The sequence below is a fragment of the Ictidomys tridecemlineatus genome, chromosome 13 (assembly GCF_052094955.1).
Source record: "Ictidomys tridecemlineatus isolate mIctTri1 chromosome 13, mIctTri1.hap1, whole genome shotgun sequence".
Classification (NCBI taxonomy): Eukaryota; Metazoa; Chordata; class Mammalia; order Rodentia; family Sciuridae; genus Ictidomys; species Ictidomys tridecemlineatus.
The window spans coordinates 94,830,274-94,844,462 of NC_135489.1; the positions used below are offsets into that span (position 1 = coordinate 94,830,274).

The window sequence follows — 14,189 nt, forward strand, 5'->3', positions numbered from 1 at the left end:
CCAGAGCCTCAGCTGGCTCTGCGGGCTTTGGGAAAGTCCCCATGGTGGCATAAGAAAAGGAGAGAGCATGGCCATCCTATAGATGGGGACACTGAGGCTTGTCTCCTAGCAACCATGATGGTAATGACCGGGCACCCTAGGCAGTGCTTTGCCTCAGAGGCTACCACACGTGCAGCATTGGGAGGCCCAGGTGACAAGGGAACTGAGGCTCAGGAGGCTGAAGCTCCACCAGGGCCCCTGCAGGAGGTATGCCCAGGCTGGCTGTCCCTGGGGGCCCTGCTGTGGCTGCCCCAGGGTTGCCGGCTTCCCCATCTTCTTTGTTTTGGAACCACAGTTTGTTTTCCTTTTCACCAATCATCACCCCTAGTGAAGCGTATCTCTGGGCGGCTGTCACCATTGGCCAGCCTGGGAACTTTAATCCCTGTTCTGCCGTCACTGTGATTTTGGAGTTGATCAGATGGCTTCAGCTGTACAAACAGATGGGCCTTGTTCTCCCTCTGTGGTGGCCCCACTGGACAAGGGAACGAAAACAGCACCTGTGGAGGTGGAGTGGCCAGGCCAGGGCTTTTCTGTGCTGATTTCCGTGCTGCCCCATCTTGATTCTTGTGCTGAGGCCACAAGGTCCGCAGAGCCGCCCCTGACCTTGGCCACAGGTGTGGCTGTCCCTAGAGTCCGCACTGCCTCCGCGTCAGCGCGGGAGCACACAGCCAGAGCAGCCCAGGTCGGGCATGTGATTTGTCCATGCAGCTGGGTGGCCGGAAGGTGGTTCAGCTTTGCCCTCGGCCACCCCTGCAGCTGAACCCTCTTGGTAGATGGTCCCTGCTTTTCTCCTTGGGCTGTTAGTTCTAAGTCATCGGTCACTTGATGGAGGTCCTCTGGTGTGTGCTGTGGGCAGCGGTGGGGGAGAGTCTTTGGCTGGCAGATCTCTTGGACCTGGCACCGAAGTCCACACGCTGGCACAGAGTTCCTTGAGGGGAGCGAGGGTGGTCTGCAGTGGGTGCTGGGGAGGGTGGGGGTGGGGCCTCTGGGCTCTGGTTGGCACTGTGGTGGACGGTGGTCTGTCCTGGGAGGGGGGATGGAAAGGCCCCAGGTTCGGGGCTGAGTGTGCTCCTGACTCTGGGCCAGGGGGTGTGTTGCAGACTGGGGTCTGAGGTTCTATGCACATGTCTGCGTAGTTGGGGGCTCCAGGAGCTGGGCTCTGTGTGCACATCTCTCTCAACCTCCTTGCCTTCTCCTCCCTCCCTGTTTCAGTCTCTTTGGGCAAATTTATATTTTATGGTCTTTAAATTACAAAAAAAAAAAAAAAAAAAAAAAAGATCCAGGACAAGGCTTTCAAAAGAAGGCTAAATCTTGTTGTGATAATGTTTTAAAATACTTTTTAATTCGTTTTCCCTGCCCCGTACCCCAAGAGCAGATTGCAGATGAACCCTCGGGGGCCCTGCTTCTGAGATTCTGTTTCTGTTGCGGGGCTGCATTTGTGGTCCCTCGGCACAGGAGCACGTGAGCATTGGCTGGCCGAGGAGCGACTGGCCTCAGCCTGGCACCAGCTTCCCCTGCCCCTCTGCCTGAAAGTCTCCCGGCCTGGCCCCCAGCCAGCAGCGGTGACCACAAATAGCACTCGTGCCCACTCCAGGAGGGGTTGTGGGGAGGAATCCCAGGTGTGGTTACACAGGCTTGGTCTGTGGGAAGCGTCACACCTACCACGTTGCTGCGGTTCTTCCTCCCAGATGACGGTGCAGCTGGTGTGGGAGGCCCCGGAGGCTCCACTCAGGAGGCTCCGCAGCCAAGCGCTGATCAACACCTTTCCAGAAGCTGACTGCTCTATTGGAGGTGTCAACCCCAGTGTCCGATTCTGCAGCACAGGTGGAAGCTGCGTTGTGTGTTGTTGCCAGGGTGATGGTCACCATGGAGATGGGGATTGGGGCCATCAACCTGGGCGGGAGGCCGGGGGGGGGCTGGTGTCCGTGGTGGCTGCCACATACTTCAGCAGATATACGGTAGCTGGAGAAGGTGTCCTAAATGGTAGGAAACCAGGCTCCTGGCCTCCCGCGGTGGGGACAGAGATTAAAGAGTGGATCTCTGTGGCTTCACACAACTCTCTGATCTCTTCCCTGTTCTGCTTTGTGTCCTGCCTGGGGCTGGAGTGTGCTTCATCCTGGGGCACAGAATTTTCATCAAAGTTGGAAAATCTTTGGCCAGCATTTCTTCAAATTTTTTTTCCTATCCCCACCCCCATCCCTTTCTCTTAGTTTTATATGTGTCATGTGCCTATTTCAACCTTGCTATAGTGTCCCAAATTCTGAAATGAGCAGAACAGAGCCTCTGCGGCCATCTCTCTCTCTGCCCCGTTTCTGATGGACCTTGCTGCCATGGTTTCCCCTCTGCACTGTCTGATTGGTGGTTGATCTGCTCCAGGGAGACCTTCAATTCCGATGTCATGTTGTTCATTTCTGGTCCCTCCCTCTTTTTTAAATTTTATTTTAATATCCATCGTTTCTGTTCCTCATAATATACATTTGTATATAGCTGCAGTGAGTTTTAACCTCCTTGTCTGTAGGTTGTAGCACTCTCTCGTTTCTGTTGACCGTTTTTCCTGCCTGGTCTTGGGTCACATTTTTCTGCCTCCCAGGGTATCTAGTAATTTTCGATGGCATGCTGTACATCGTACACATTATTACATTGTCTCTGCTCTGTGTGAACTCTGGGAATGGCTCGGCCTACAGCTCCCTGGTGGTTCTGTATCCAACCCTGTGGTGCTGACTATGCAATTGTGGTGTGGTACTAAGCAAAGACTCATGGGAACCAAATGCGACATCCACCCTCTTTATTTTGCAGAGACCCTCTCCAGAACTCTGCTTTTGGCCTTCTCACCCTCCTGATTTCTGAGCTCCACCTTCAACTCAGTGGGACCCCTGCTCTACTGGGTTCTGTGCCTTACTTAGTCTGGGAACTGTCCCAGGCAGTGAGCTGGGCTGTGAGAGCAAGGGCTCCAGGGGTTTCTTTCTCTGAGCCCAGCATCCTGCACCACCTGTCATCCAGTGTCTGACTGTAGCCATTTGGCCTGTTTTGTCCAATGTCCTTGTAGTCTCTGTAGGGTGAGCCCAAGACGGGTTTTGCTCTCATGCCCGGAGGCAATTTCTCTGCCAGGGGTGGAGATGGCGCCTGTCAGCTCCTGAATGGTGTCAGGTGACTCTGCTTTATCCTTCTCAGGGCATCAAGCCAGCCAGCTTTGAGAAAGTGCATGATCCTGAAATCAAGGAGATTATTGGGGAGTGCATCTGCAAGAACAAGGAGGAAAGGTGAGTTCCAGCGCGGTGTTGGGTTCTGGGTCTTTCTCCAGCTGAAACCACTCCAGCTGGTATTTAGAGCCACACTCTAACAAGAGAGAACTTCAGAGGCCAGATGGATTGGCTCAGGCCACAGCGACACCAGGCTGGGGAGATGGGGGAGGGGGTGGGCCACCCTCAGGCTCCTGTCCTTTTCTGCTGTCTGGGAACACATTCCCATCCCAGCCTATCTTGTCTGAGAACCTGGGACTTCCCTCTGCTCCTTTTTTTTTTTTTTTTCTTTTTCTCTAGTTGTTCCTGGAAGTTGTGTCCATTTCTCCAACTTCAGCGAATACCTTTGTGCCTGGGGCTTCCAGATCTGCCTCCGCCCCTTCCCTCCCTTCTGAATTCTGGGCTGCCTATTTTGTGTAATCGGTTGTTCAGTCCATCTCTAAGGCGGCCTGCCCACCTCGGTGGGTTCAGGGAGGCCTGAACCCCCTCATGGCACTGGGGGGGGGAGTACCTGGGTGTGGGGTTCTGACTCCTCTGGTTCCACCCAGCGCCAGGTGGGGATGGAAAGCTCAGTGCATATCAGGAGGGGCTTTGTCTGTAGAGTGGACGGATTAAAAAAAATGAGCCTGTTTTCTTTTTATAATGGGGGAGAAGATGGAAGTCTTCAAATGCAGTGCAGTAGGTGGGTTCAGATGTGGATCTGAACATTTCTCATCTCCTTGTAGTCTCTCGTAGGAAGGCAAATGAATGCTGTTGAGTGCCACCCTCAGGGCCCACCGAGTAGTAAAGTCAGAGAACTTTCTAGCACAGCCTGCCCAGTGCCCAGCTGCAATGGGTGGCAGCCTATGCCCATGTGCAATATCATGCGTGAGTGTGTGGCCACAGCCCTTTTGTGGATGCAGGCACTGCACAGGGAGCCTGGGCACAGAAGCCCCTTGTCCCCGAGCCCCTGCCTGTGAGCTGTTCTCCCTCCAGGTACGAGATCAAGGACCTGCTGAGCCACGCCTTCTTTGCAGAGGACACTGGTGTCAGAGTGGAACTTGCAGAGGAGGACCATGGCAGGAAGTCCACCATTGCCCTGCGGCTCTGGGTGGAAGACCCCAAGAAGCTGAAGGGCAAACCCAAGGACAATGGTGCCATCGAGTTCACCTTTGACCTAGAGAAGGAGACCCCTGATGAAGTGGCTCAGGAAATGGTAATATGTGGGTACCTTGTGCAGCCTGATATGCCCAGAAAGTGGGCTCAGACAGGCCATGAGCAAGTCTGGGGTGCAGGTGGGTGAGAGGCACGTGGATTATAAAGACTGGAATGAAAGCTGCCCACAGGGAGTTTCCCTAGTAGGAGCTGAGCCCTGCAGGGGCGAGAGCCAGATGGGACAGAAGGAGCATGGGCAGTCCTAAGGAGGGGCCTGGGAACCTGGCTGCTGGTGTGTGTGTACAGTGACGGAGAAGCTGGGCTCCTCCTCTGTGGCCTCGGGAGAGGGGAGGCTGAGATGTAGCATGCGGGAGGAGTCCAACACGAACAGGGAGAGTGAGCCAGGAGCTGGGACTCTCCAGGAAGGAAGGGCCTTGATTGTTTTGACAAGATTCTTGCCAGATTTGCTTCAGTGGTGATTCTTTTGGGATCTGATATTTTCCCACCTAGAAAGGTGATAGAAGAGCTTAGTTCCATCCCTGTTTCCTGCTCCCTCCTTGCCACCCTGCCTCTGTCTGCGGGGGAGGGAGCGTGGCCTCTTTCTTCCTGGGGTTCAGGGCTGTGCCTCAGGAACAGGCCTTGAGTCTGCAGGGGGTGAGGGCAGGAGATGGAACCACCAAGCACAGACAGCAAAAGTGGCAGTCCAGGCAGACACAGCTGGAAATAATGATGTGATCATAACTATGCAGAATGTATGGGGCGGGGACAGGTGGTAGGGTTTAGAGCCATGAATGCCAGACTGAATTATATGACCTGATTCTCTGGGCTTTGACATCCAAAATGGTAGCTCACATGTGCCTGCTGAAATTGTAGTTTATTTGAAATCTAATTAATTTTCTTCTTTTTTTTTTTTTAGTCTTATTATCATAAGATAGCATCCCAACTCATTCTGCACATAATTGTGTATCTGCTGGGCAATTGCAAGTTACTTTTAACATACAAATACGTTAGTCCAGGAAGTATTCCCTTTATGTAGTGAGAGAGTGTATATAAAAGGAACTAATTTGGTTTGATCCCTGAGCTCTTTGATGAGGTACACATTAAGCTTCTATATTGCATGTCAAGTACTTTGAATTGTTTCTAAAAGAAACTGTAAATACTTTAAAATTAGATGTTTTCACATGGGCAAGGCCCTGGGTTCGATCCTCAGGACCACATTAAGAAAAGGGGGGAGGGGTGGGCTGGGGTTATGGCTCAGCAGTCGAGCGCTTGTCTAATTAATTTCATTAAAATGCAAAATTGACTCTCACTGGCCACATTTCAAGTGCTTCATACACACGGAGCCTGTGGCTCTCACATTGAACAGACAGAATATTTTTATGGTCTGTGCTGGGAGGGGCTGTTGAAGTTCATGGACAGGAGGGGGATGGTCACAGCCTTGTCCAGTTAGGGCTTGTTTGCTGGGTGTTGTGGGCAGCTGACTTCCCAGAGGCAGAGAAGTGGAGGTCTTGTCCTGCCAAGGCAGCTATGGGCTTCTGAGAGCCCTGTGTAGGGCCAGGAGATGGACAGATGTCTGTGTTATTAATAAGATGAACTGACTTAGACCATAAATCAAACAGATTGACAAGAAGGACATGAAAGTCTGTACCAGAAGGAGCAGAATCAAGGAAGTCACCAAGGGCCAAACCACATAGGACAGGAGCCCAGAAAGGCCTTGGTTTTGCAAAATAAGAAAGTGGTACATTAGAAATAAACGAGCCACTAATATTTAGCAGGAAAACTGAGAAGGAACGAACCAGTGCAGGAGACCCATCAGCTTGACATGTCTTGCCCCAAAGGCCTTTGTCCCTTTTAATTTGTTTTAAAATAAGCTTTTCACTGAACATAACACCTCTGTTGAGAATGTCCGTGAGTCACAGGTCCTCAGGCTGGGGGTTCCTTGCTCCTCCCGTGAGGAGAGCTGGACGTGTCCCTGGATGGCGTTAGGGATGGTGGAGGGGACGCCTCTCTACACAGGTTACCTGCCACAATCCTTGAGGCCCTGCTCAGATGGGGAACCTGAGGCTTGATAATGCCATGGAAGGAGGGGGTGAGTCCCTTGGAGCTGAGAGGTGGCTTTGGGAACCTTCTGTTCATCTCCCTGAAGACTCTGCTTCTCACGTCCATCTACCTGCCAGAGCACACCAGGGGTCCGTGGGGCAGTGGGTTTGGGTTGTGCAGTGAGGTCGGGTTTCCTGTAGCCGTGTCCCCTGGTAAGGGAAATGGGGTGGGATGGAGCTGCTCCTGGCATTTGCTACGTGGCTCTGGGGTCAGGGTGAACTAAGATCCTGCTGGGGTCCCAGGCTGCCGGGCTGCTGGGGGTATATCTGTGCTACCCTGGCCTCGTCACAACTCCAAGAGGGGTTGCTCCCGGCAAACCCCCTGCCTGAACGATGTGCCCAGAGCACAGGGCCTAGGCACCCAGGGCCTGGGGCAGAGGCACCTCCTGGGGCTGCCCGTGGCCTGGCTGGGGCTCGACCTTCCTTGTCCAATGGCCCAAGTGCATGACTGAGGTCTTACAGTGAGGGTGAGGGTAGGTGTGACGTCCCACTGATGGGCTGGAGCCCAGGATGACTTGTCTGGGTGGCTGGCTGCATGGTCACCTCCAGATGCTGCAAAGTCGTCACGTATGTTCCCAGGCCAGCCCACCCTCACCTGGCTTGCCTCTGGTCACATCCCTGCCCCAGACACAGAAATGGCTGCTGTGAGTAGATCTCAGGGGACCCGTTAGCTCTGTGACTCCTGGCGGGAGCTTTGTGATAGCACTGCTCGGACGTGATGTGCAGAGGTTCATTTTCCCATTTAACGGTCCAGGTGTACCGTGCGTGCGTTCAGATGACCACAGCCTTACCCATCCTGGGCCTTCAGGGACACAACTTCTATTCACTAATGTGGCACCCCCCCATGCTTTTTATTGCGAATAGTATGGGTTAAGTGAGCTGCATGCCCGGCGTGTGTGGTGTGAGAGCCAAGCTTTGGTGCTGAGGGCCTATGCTGAGATTGCCCGTCTAGGGACACTGTGCTGGCTGTTGGTGCTGGGCTGTTGGTGACAGAAGTGGGGAGGCAGCCTTTTGGAAGGGCAGGAGGGAGTCTGACAGGTTCTCGAGGTGCTACACTGGTTCTGGCTTTGCAGGGACCCTCTATCAGGACTGCCAGGGGCAAGAATAAGGACCTGGCTTTACTGGGGCCCAGGAGACTCAGGAAGAGCAGGCTCACAAAGTTCTCTCATTCCTTCTGCAAGTGAGCCTGTGCCCGGCTGAGGTTGGCCATGGTGGGAGGGATTTGGGAGCAGAGCTGGGAGGTCAGGTACACAGGATGGCCAAGGTGCGACAGGGGTGTCGGGGTTCAGTGCGGTGATTCCAGTGTGGTGGGTGCATCCTGGAAGGTTCCCAAGATCCCACACAAGTGGGTTCTGAATGTCTGGGCTTCAGCAGGACCTTCGCCTCCCAGTTTGTCTTTGATGGCCTTGTAAGACAGCCATGTCCCAAACCCAGATGTGCCCTGGCGTTCTTCCCCGGGCTCTGCTTAGCTGTTCCTAGATCATGTACTTCTCAAAACTCCCCTCGTCTCTGTCATCAGAGAGTGACATGGCGTGCTGCAGGACAGGGACATTGTGCACATAACTGTCACCTCAGCCTATCCTTGGCACTTGGCTGGACCCAGAGGCTCTGCCCCTGTGTCGGCTCCAATGAGGCCCACCCGCTCCTCTTCCCCGCTCCCTCCCTCCCCCACCTCCTGTCTCTTACTACATATTTTCATCATGAGACGTGCCATCCGTGAAATAGCGCATCCACGCAGAAGGGCATGAGTGCGTCTAGTTACAGAGCAATAACAAAGCCACGCACACCCCACCCTGCCAAGGAAACAGAACAGGCCCAGCCCGTGACCAGCTGGAAGCCACCGTTCCCACAACAGCCCCAAGCTAGGCCTCGGGGTGGGTGCTGGACCCCAGGAGGCCTGTCCAGCTTCCAGTCCCAGCCTCACCCTCCTTTGCACCCACCAGAGAATCCAGAATCATCACTGGGGGTCCAGCCCCCAGCCCTTCCTGGGTTTCTGCCACCAAGCCCTGCCTGGGCTGAAGCTGGAGGGAAACTTGCCATGTGGCATTGCATCATGATCTGGGGACACACCGGGCTCTGAGACTGCTCTTAACAAACCCAGGTGCAGAATCCAGATGCAGTCCTCTGGAATGAGCTCCAGAGGAGCGAGGATAAGATGGGGACAGGGGGCGGGGATGCAGATCAGCCTGGCACAGGACGGGGCTGGGGGAGGGAGCAGAGAGGAAGGGTGCCTGGCCCAGCCCTTCAGAACCCAGGAACGGGGACATGCCAGCCTGGTACTGAACCTGGATGCATTCTTTCCTGTTGGGGAGGAAATAGAAATGCTTTCTTGAGGAAGGCTGGGAGACCCCAAAGACAGGTGGGGAAGGGCAGGCTGTAGCTGTGGTGTCACAGATAACAGAAATAACCTGGGGTGGGCAGTGGTTTCTTTGGCAGCCTCTGGTCCCATAGGTCCCACTGGCTCTGTGACCCGAGGTTACCTGAGGCCTGAGGAACAGCCTCGCCCATGAGCTCTGGCTCTGAAGGATTGGTGACAGAGACGCCACCTGCTGATGGGGCTGCCTACTGCAGCCCACATCTGACCCTAGTCAGGCCTGTCCGTCCTCAGCCTCCGCATGGAGGTCCCCGTGGTGAGAGTCTGGGGTCCTTGGAAAAGTCCTCTCCTGACTCCAAGGCCAGAAGCCGACCCCCAGCTGGCGCCTTCTCTGGGTGTAAGGAATGTCCTGGGCCCAGGGAGCTTCCCAGGTAGATTGAGGACCCTGTGCCCACCTCTGGCTTCCTGTCCACTGACCCTCCCCTGGCCATGTGTCGGGCTTGCTCCTGCCGCTCCCGAGTCACCGAGGTCTCTCCTAGGTGTGTTCACGAGGCAGCTTCCTTCTCTCTAGCAGAATTCTGTTTGGAAACAAATGGTTTTGAAATGATCACAAACTCAAGGAGAAGTTGCACGGGGCACTCCAAAGCGCTCTTTCCCATGTAGCGTTGGAGAATAGGCTGCCAACCCCCTGCCCGTTGTCCCAAGTACTTTTATTTCAATTTCTCACAAAACAGAGCATTTTCCTGCACAGCTGCACACAGTGATCCCCGTCAAAAGTGCCATCAACATGTCACCACTGTCCCATCATGGGGTTGCTCAGGTCCCCAGTGTCCCAGCAACACCGCCGCACACAAGAGCTTCAATCCAGCGTCACGTGTCCCCTCAGCCCTTTCTGTCCCTCGACTTCTGTGGTCTGATCCTCAGGAAGGCTCCAGCAGCCCTCGGGGATTGGCCCTGCTGAGTCAGGCCATCGTGCGTCTGTGGGAATCTCCCAGAACAGGCCTCCTTGCCACAGCCTGCCCGGGGCACACGGTTCTGACGGTCACATTTCCCAGGATGCCGCCCGTGATGTCTCCACGGGGGGTCTCTCTCATCTTGTGTCCCTGGCGTGTGACCTGTGGGGAGGTTCTTTGAAACTATGTAAATGTCATTGTCCAGCAGACTGTCCCCTCGTTTGTCTCTCAGGGACGCAGCCCAGGGTTCTGCTGGACCCCCTAGCTCGCCTCCCGTGTCTGAGCTCTCTTCACAGCACGCTGCCCCAGTGCCGTGCTGGAAATGCTCTGTGTGGTCTTGCGATCAGGGTGGGGGTGGCTCAGGGGTCAGCCAGGGTGGGGGGCTCAGACCTGACCGGCTTTCAGAGACCCGGCTGCCTGCCGTGGGGGCCTCGGCACAGAGCAGTGATGTCTGAGGGAAAGGAGGGGACGGAGGGAGGGCAGGGACACACCCCTGTGCCCCCAGTGCTGGCAAGGACACTCTGCCCCTCACACCCCCCAGATGATTTGTACCAGCCCCATAGATGAAATGTGTGTCAAAATTTGTGGAAATGTCTTTCAGACCATCATTGTATCTCTGTTCATTTGTCCCAGATTTGCCAGCGAGTGACCCTGGTACAGGCGCTGGTGTCACTTTGCACGTCCCTGTCATCCCCCAAGCACGTCCCCACAGTGGCTCATTCTCATCATTTTCCTGCCCCGCCCTGAGTCACCGGTCCTTGCAATGGCTCTGGTTTCCTATTGGGCTCTGGGTGTTGCTCCCAGGTCCTCTCGGTGGACAGAGCTCACCAGGACACACACACACCCACACGCACGCACACACACACACACACACACACACACACACATGCACACACTCTCATCCTTTGCACATGCTTGTGTCTTTATGTCTGTTGTATAGTTGTCACCAATAGCTCCAGTTCCCACCAGCACCACCAGGTCCCGTTCTGGATTCCTGCCTTTCCATGGTGAGGAACCTGGCTGCCCTTGTTCCTTATGTAGGTTCTTGTGGGTCAGCGCTGCGTGGTCATAACCTCCAGCCATGCTGCCCACCACCTATGTGCTTCCGTCCACACTGCCCTGGTCCCTGTGCCAGGAGACCTCTGTGCACACTGCTCCCTCCCTGGGAGGCGCAGCTTGCCTCGCCCCACCGGTCTCTCCAGTGCTGAGGTCTCAGGAGGGGAGAGGGGGCCCCCGTGGACTTGGAGTGTTCGTGCTGATGAGTGTCGTGTGTTGCAGTCACCACCCGCAGTCCAGCCAGCAGCCCCTTCAAAAGGAGTCTCTATTTTTGGAAAGTGGCTTTGCTATGAATGTTCTCTGCAAGCTCACCATGCTTCCTGGAGATCTCGGGGCTCTTTGACAAATGTGCTCAAACGCTCTGTGTGATAAATGTATCTTAGGATTTTGCCAAGCATCAGTGCACACTATTCTGCTCTCAAGTGACAGAATAGGCCTCTGCCTTCCAGTTAGAAGGCAGGTCAGCGCACCTGCTCTGCACCAGCTGTGGTCCGGAAAGCAGGGCCCTGCAGATTCATTTCAAAGCTGGGTGATTATTCCCGGGAAGACGAGAGCATCCTAAGAGGAAGCACTCAGGTGGGAGGTGAGGGGACCCTCGGAAGAGCACCCCATCAGCAGGAGCCCACAGTGCAGGTGGCAGGGCTAGTCCCCCGGTGGTGGGCCACACATGGGGGTCAGCTGGTTCCCAAGGCACTGACAACGTGACTGCCTCTGCAGATCGATTCTGGATTCTTCCACGAGAGTGACGTGAAGATTGTGGCCAAGTCCATCCGCGATCGCGTGGCACTGATCCAGTGGCGTCGGGAGAGGATCTGGCCTGCGCTGCAGTCCCAGGAGCCTAAGGACTCAGGCAGCCCTGATAAGACCAGGGGTCTGCCAGCCCCCCTGCAGGTCCAAGTGACCTACCATGCGCAGGCCGGGCAGCCTGGGCAGCAAGAGCCCGAGGAGCCTGAGGCTGACCAGCACCTCCTGCCTCCGACGCTGCCGGCCAGCGCCACCTCTCTGGCCTGTGAGTACATGGAAGAGGGTCACTGCAGCCAGCTGTGAGACCAGCTGTTGGGCGGGGAGTCCTCACCCTTTATTAGCATGCTTTGTAAGGAAATCCAGGTCGGCACAGTGGCAGGCTAGAGTGTGGTCTGGTGAGCTCCGTACTGTCCTGGTGCCGCTGGATTATTGCTTCCAGCTGTAGGTGGTCCCAGGAGCTTGGCTGGAGCCGTGTCTATGCCAGGCTCACTTCCTGCCAGCCTTCCTGGCACCTGGGCACATCATGATATTTGGAAGGGGTACGTCCCCGGGTGGTGGCAGATGATCCATAGACTCCGGGACATGCAGGCCTGATCCTTGACCTCTGTGAGCCTATTCCCACCGCCTTCCCCTTGGGCTGCAGAGGGCAGATGCAGGTTTGCACTGTTCCGGGGGAAGGGTTGGTGGCATTTCCTGCATTTCTCGGTGACCTGTGACCTGAAAGGCTTTAAGGCTCCCTGGAGACTTGGTCCTCAGGGCAGATGAGGTCAAATCTGCCCCAAGCCAGTAGACCCTGAGGGAGCCAGTTCAATCCCAGCTCCCCACTGCGCACTTGTGGACTAGCTGCAGATTCCTTACCCTGCCTGAAAACAGTCTGGGCCTCAGGGGGGGTTGTGCGCAGTCACCTGCTCCTTGGAGAGGACGTCTGTACCTCACCTGGAGAGCACAGCTGTCTTGGCTTGGGGCCTTTGATACCAGGATTATCCGATGTCTCTGTTCCTGGGGTAAAACGGTAGCCCTTTTGTATGTTTTCAAGCAAGCATTACCAATGAATTTGGAGTCCCTTTGAAACAGGCTTCATCAAAGACCACTTTGAGAGGATCTAGTGTATTCTGCATGACAGGCAGACAAGTGTCCTGTGTTCACCGTCAGTGTCTAAAAACTCAGCAGTGAGCTGAGGCGGCGGGGATGTGGCTTTGTCCACTATGTGAATTGGCCTGGAATAGAATTACAGATTCCAATGACCTGGCCAGGCCAGGATTTCAGGTTGCTCATGTGGAAAGACAGAAAGTCTGTTTAATTTGTTTAACACGCACATTCTTTATTTATCATGAAAATAGCTAAAAATTCTTCTAAGTGGGCTGTTTAAATTCACTTTGAGGGAGTTTTCCTACTGCTGACTTTACTGCTCAGGTTTGCTTTGGAGAATAAAGTAGCTACATCATTGCTCCATTTTTTCTGATAAATCTAAAAAATTAATTTAAAAATCACCAAATCGGGGAAGAGGTCCCCGATTTGATACACCACCACAAGTGCCACACACTTTACAATTGTAGTTGGTTAAAAAAATTTCTAGGATGGGAAATAAAAGGTCTCCATTTGTCACACTTTGAAAAGCCCCAGATTGGGACCTAGAAATATGTTCCCATCGATGGTCCAATGTTTTTAAGTCAGCTTTGATCGGCTATGAGAAAATCCATCAGAGATGTTGAGGGGCTGGTCAGTGCACATCAGGTGCAGGTCAGTTTAATGCCCTGAGCACCTCTCAAGATGCTTGTACTCAGTTACTATGATTTCTTTAAAATAGGTGATATGGTCTCGGAGTATAGAATTCAGAAATTCTTTTTTTTTATTGATTAAAAAAAATTAAATAACAGGGCTGGGGTTATGGCTCAGCAGTAGAGCCCTTGCCTGGCATGTGTGAGACCCTGGGTTCAATCCTCAGCACCACATAAAAATAAATAAAATAAAGGCATTGTGTCCAGCTACCACTAAAAAATAAATATTTAAAATAAATAAATAAATGACAGAGGAATGCATTACAATTCTTATTACATGTATATAGCACTATTTTTCATCTCTTTTCTCTGGTTGTATATAAAGTATGTTGACACCAATTTGTGTCTTCATACATGTACTTTAGACGATGATATCTATCACATTCCACCATTCTTGCTAATCCCCTGCCCCCTCCTTTTCCCCTCCCACCCCTCTGCGCTATCTGGAATTCATCTATTCCTCCCATGTTCCCCCTCCGTATCCTACTCTGAGTCAGCCTCCTTATATCAGAGAAAACATTCGCATTTGTTTTTTTGGGATTGGCTAACTTAGCATTATGTTAGCATCATCATCTTCAATGCCATCCATTTACCTGCAAATGCCATGATTTTATTCTCTTTTATTGCTGAGTAATATTCCATTGTGTATGTATGCCACATTTTTTTTAATCCATTCATCCACTGAAGGGCATCTAGGTTGGCTCCACAGTTTAGCTATTATGAATTGTGCTGCTATAAACATTGATGTGGCTGTGTCCCTGTAGTATGCTGTTTTTAAGTCCTTTGGGTATAGTCCTAGGAGAGGAATAGCTGGGTCAAATGGTGGCTTCATT

General features: G+C 53.5%; 1 protein-coding gene across 12 annotated transcripts in view; it reads left to right on the forward strand.

Annotated features, from left to right (window-relative positions):
- Wnk2 (WNK lysine deficient protein kinase 2) overlaps nt 1-14,189 on the forward strand; it is a 121,312-nt gene that overhangs the window by 47,037 nt on the left and 60,086 nt on the right. For all 12 annotated transcript variants that reach the window (XM_078030608.1, XM_078030616.1, XM_078030618.1 and 9 more), the window contains 3 exons: nt 3,211-3,299; nt 4,254-4,473; nt 11,552-11,843. In XM_078030608.1, the coding sequence (XP_077886734.1) occupies nt 3,211-3,299; nt 4,254-4,473; nt 11,552-11,843 (601 nt within the window). The remainder of the gene's footprint in view (nt 1-3,210; nt 3,300-4,253; nt 4,474-11,551; nt 11,844-14,189) is intronic.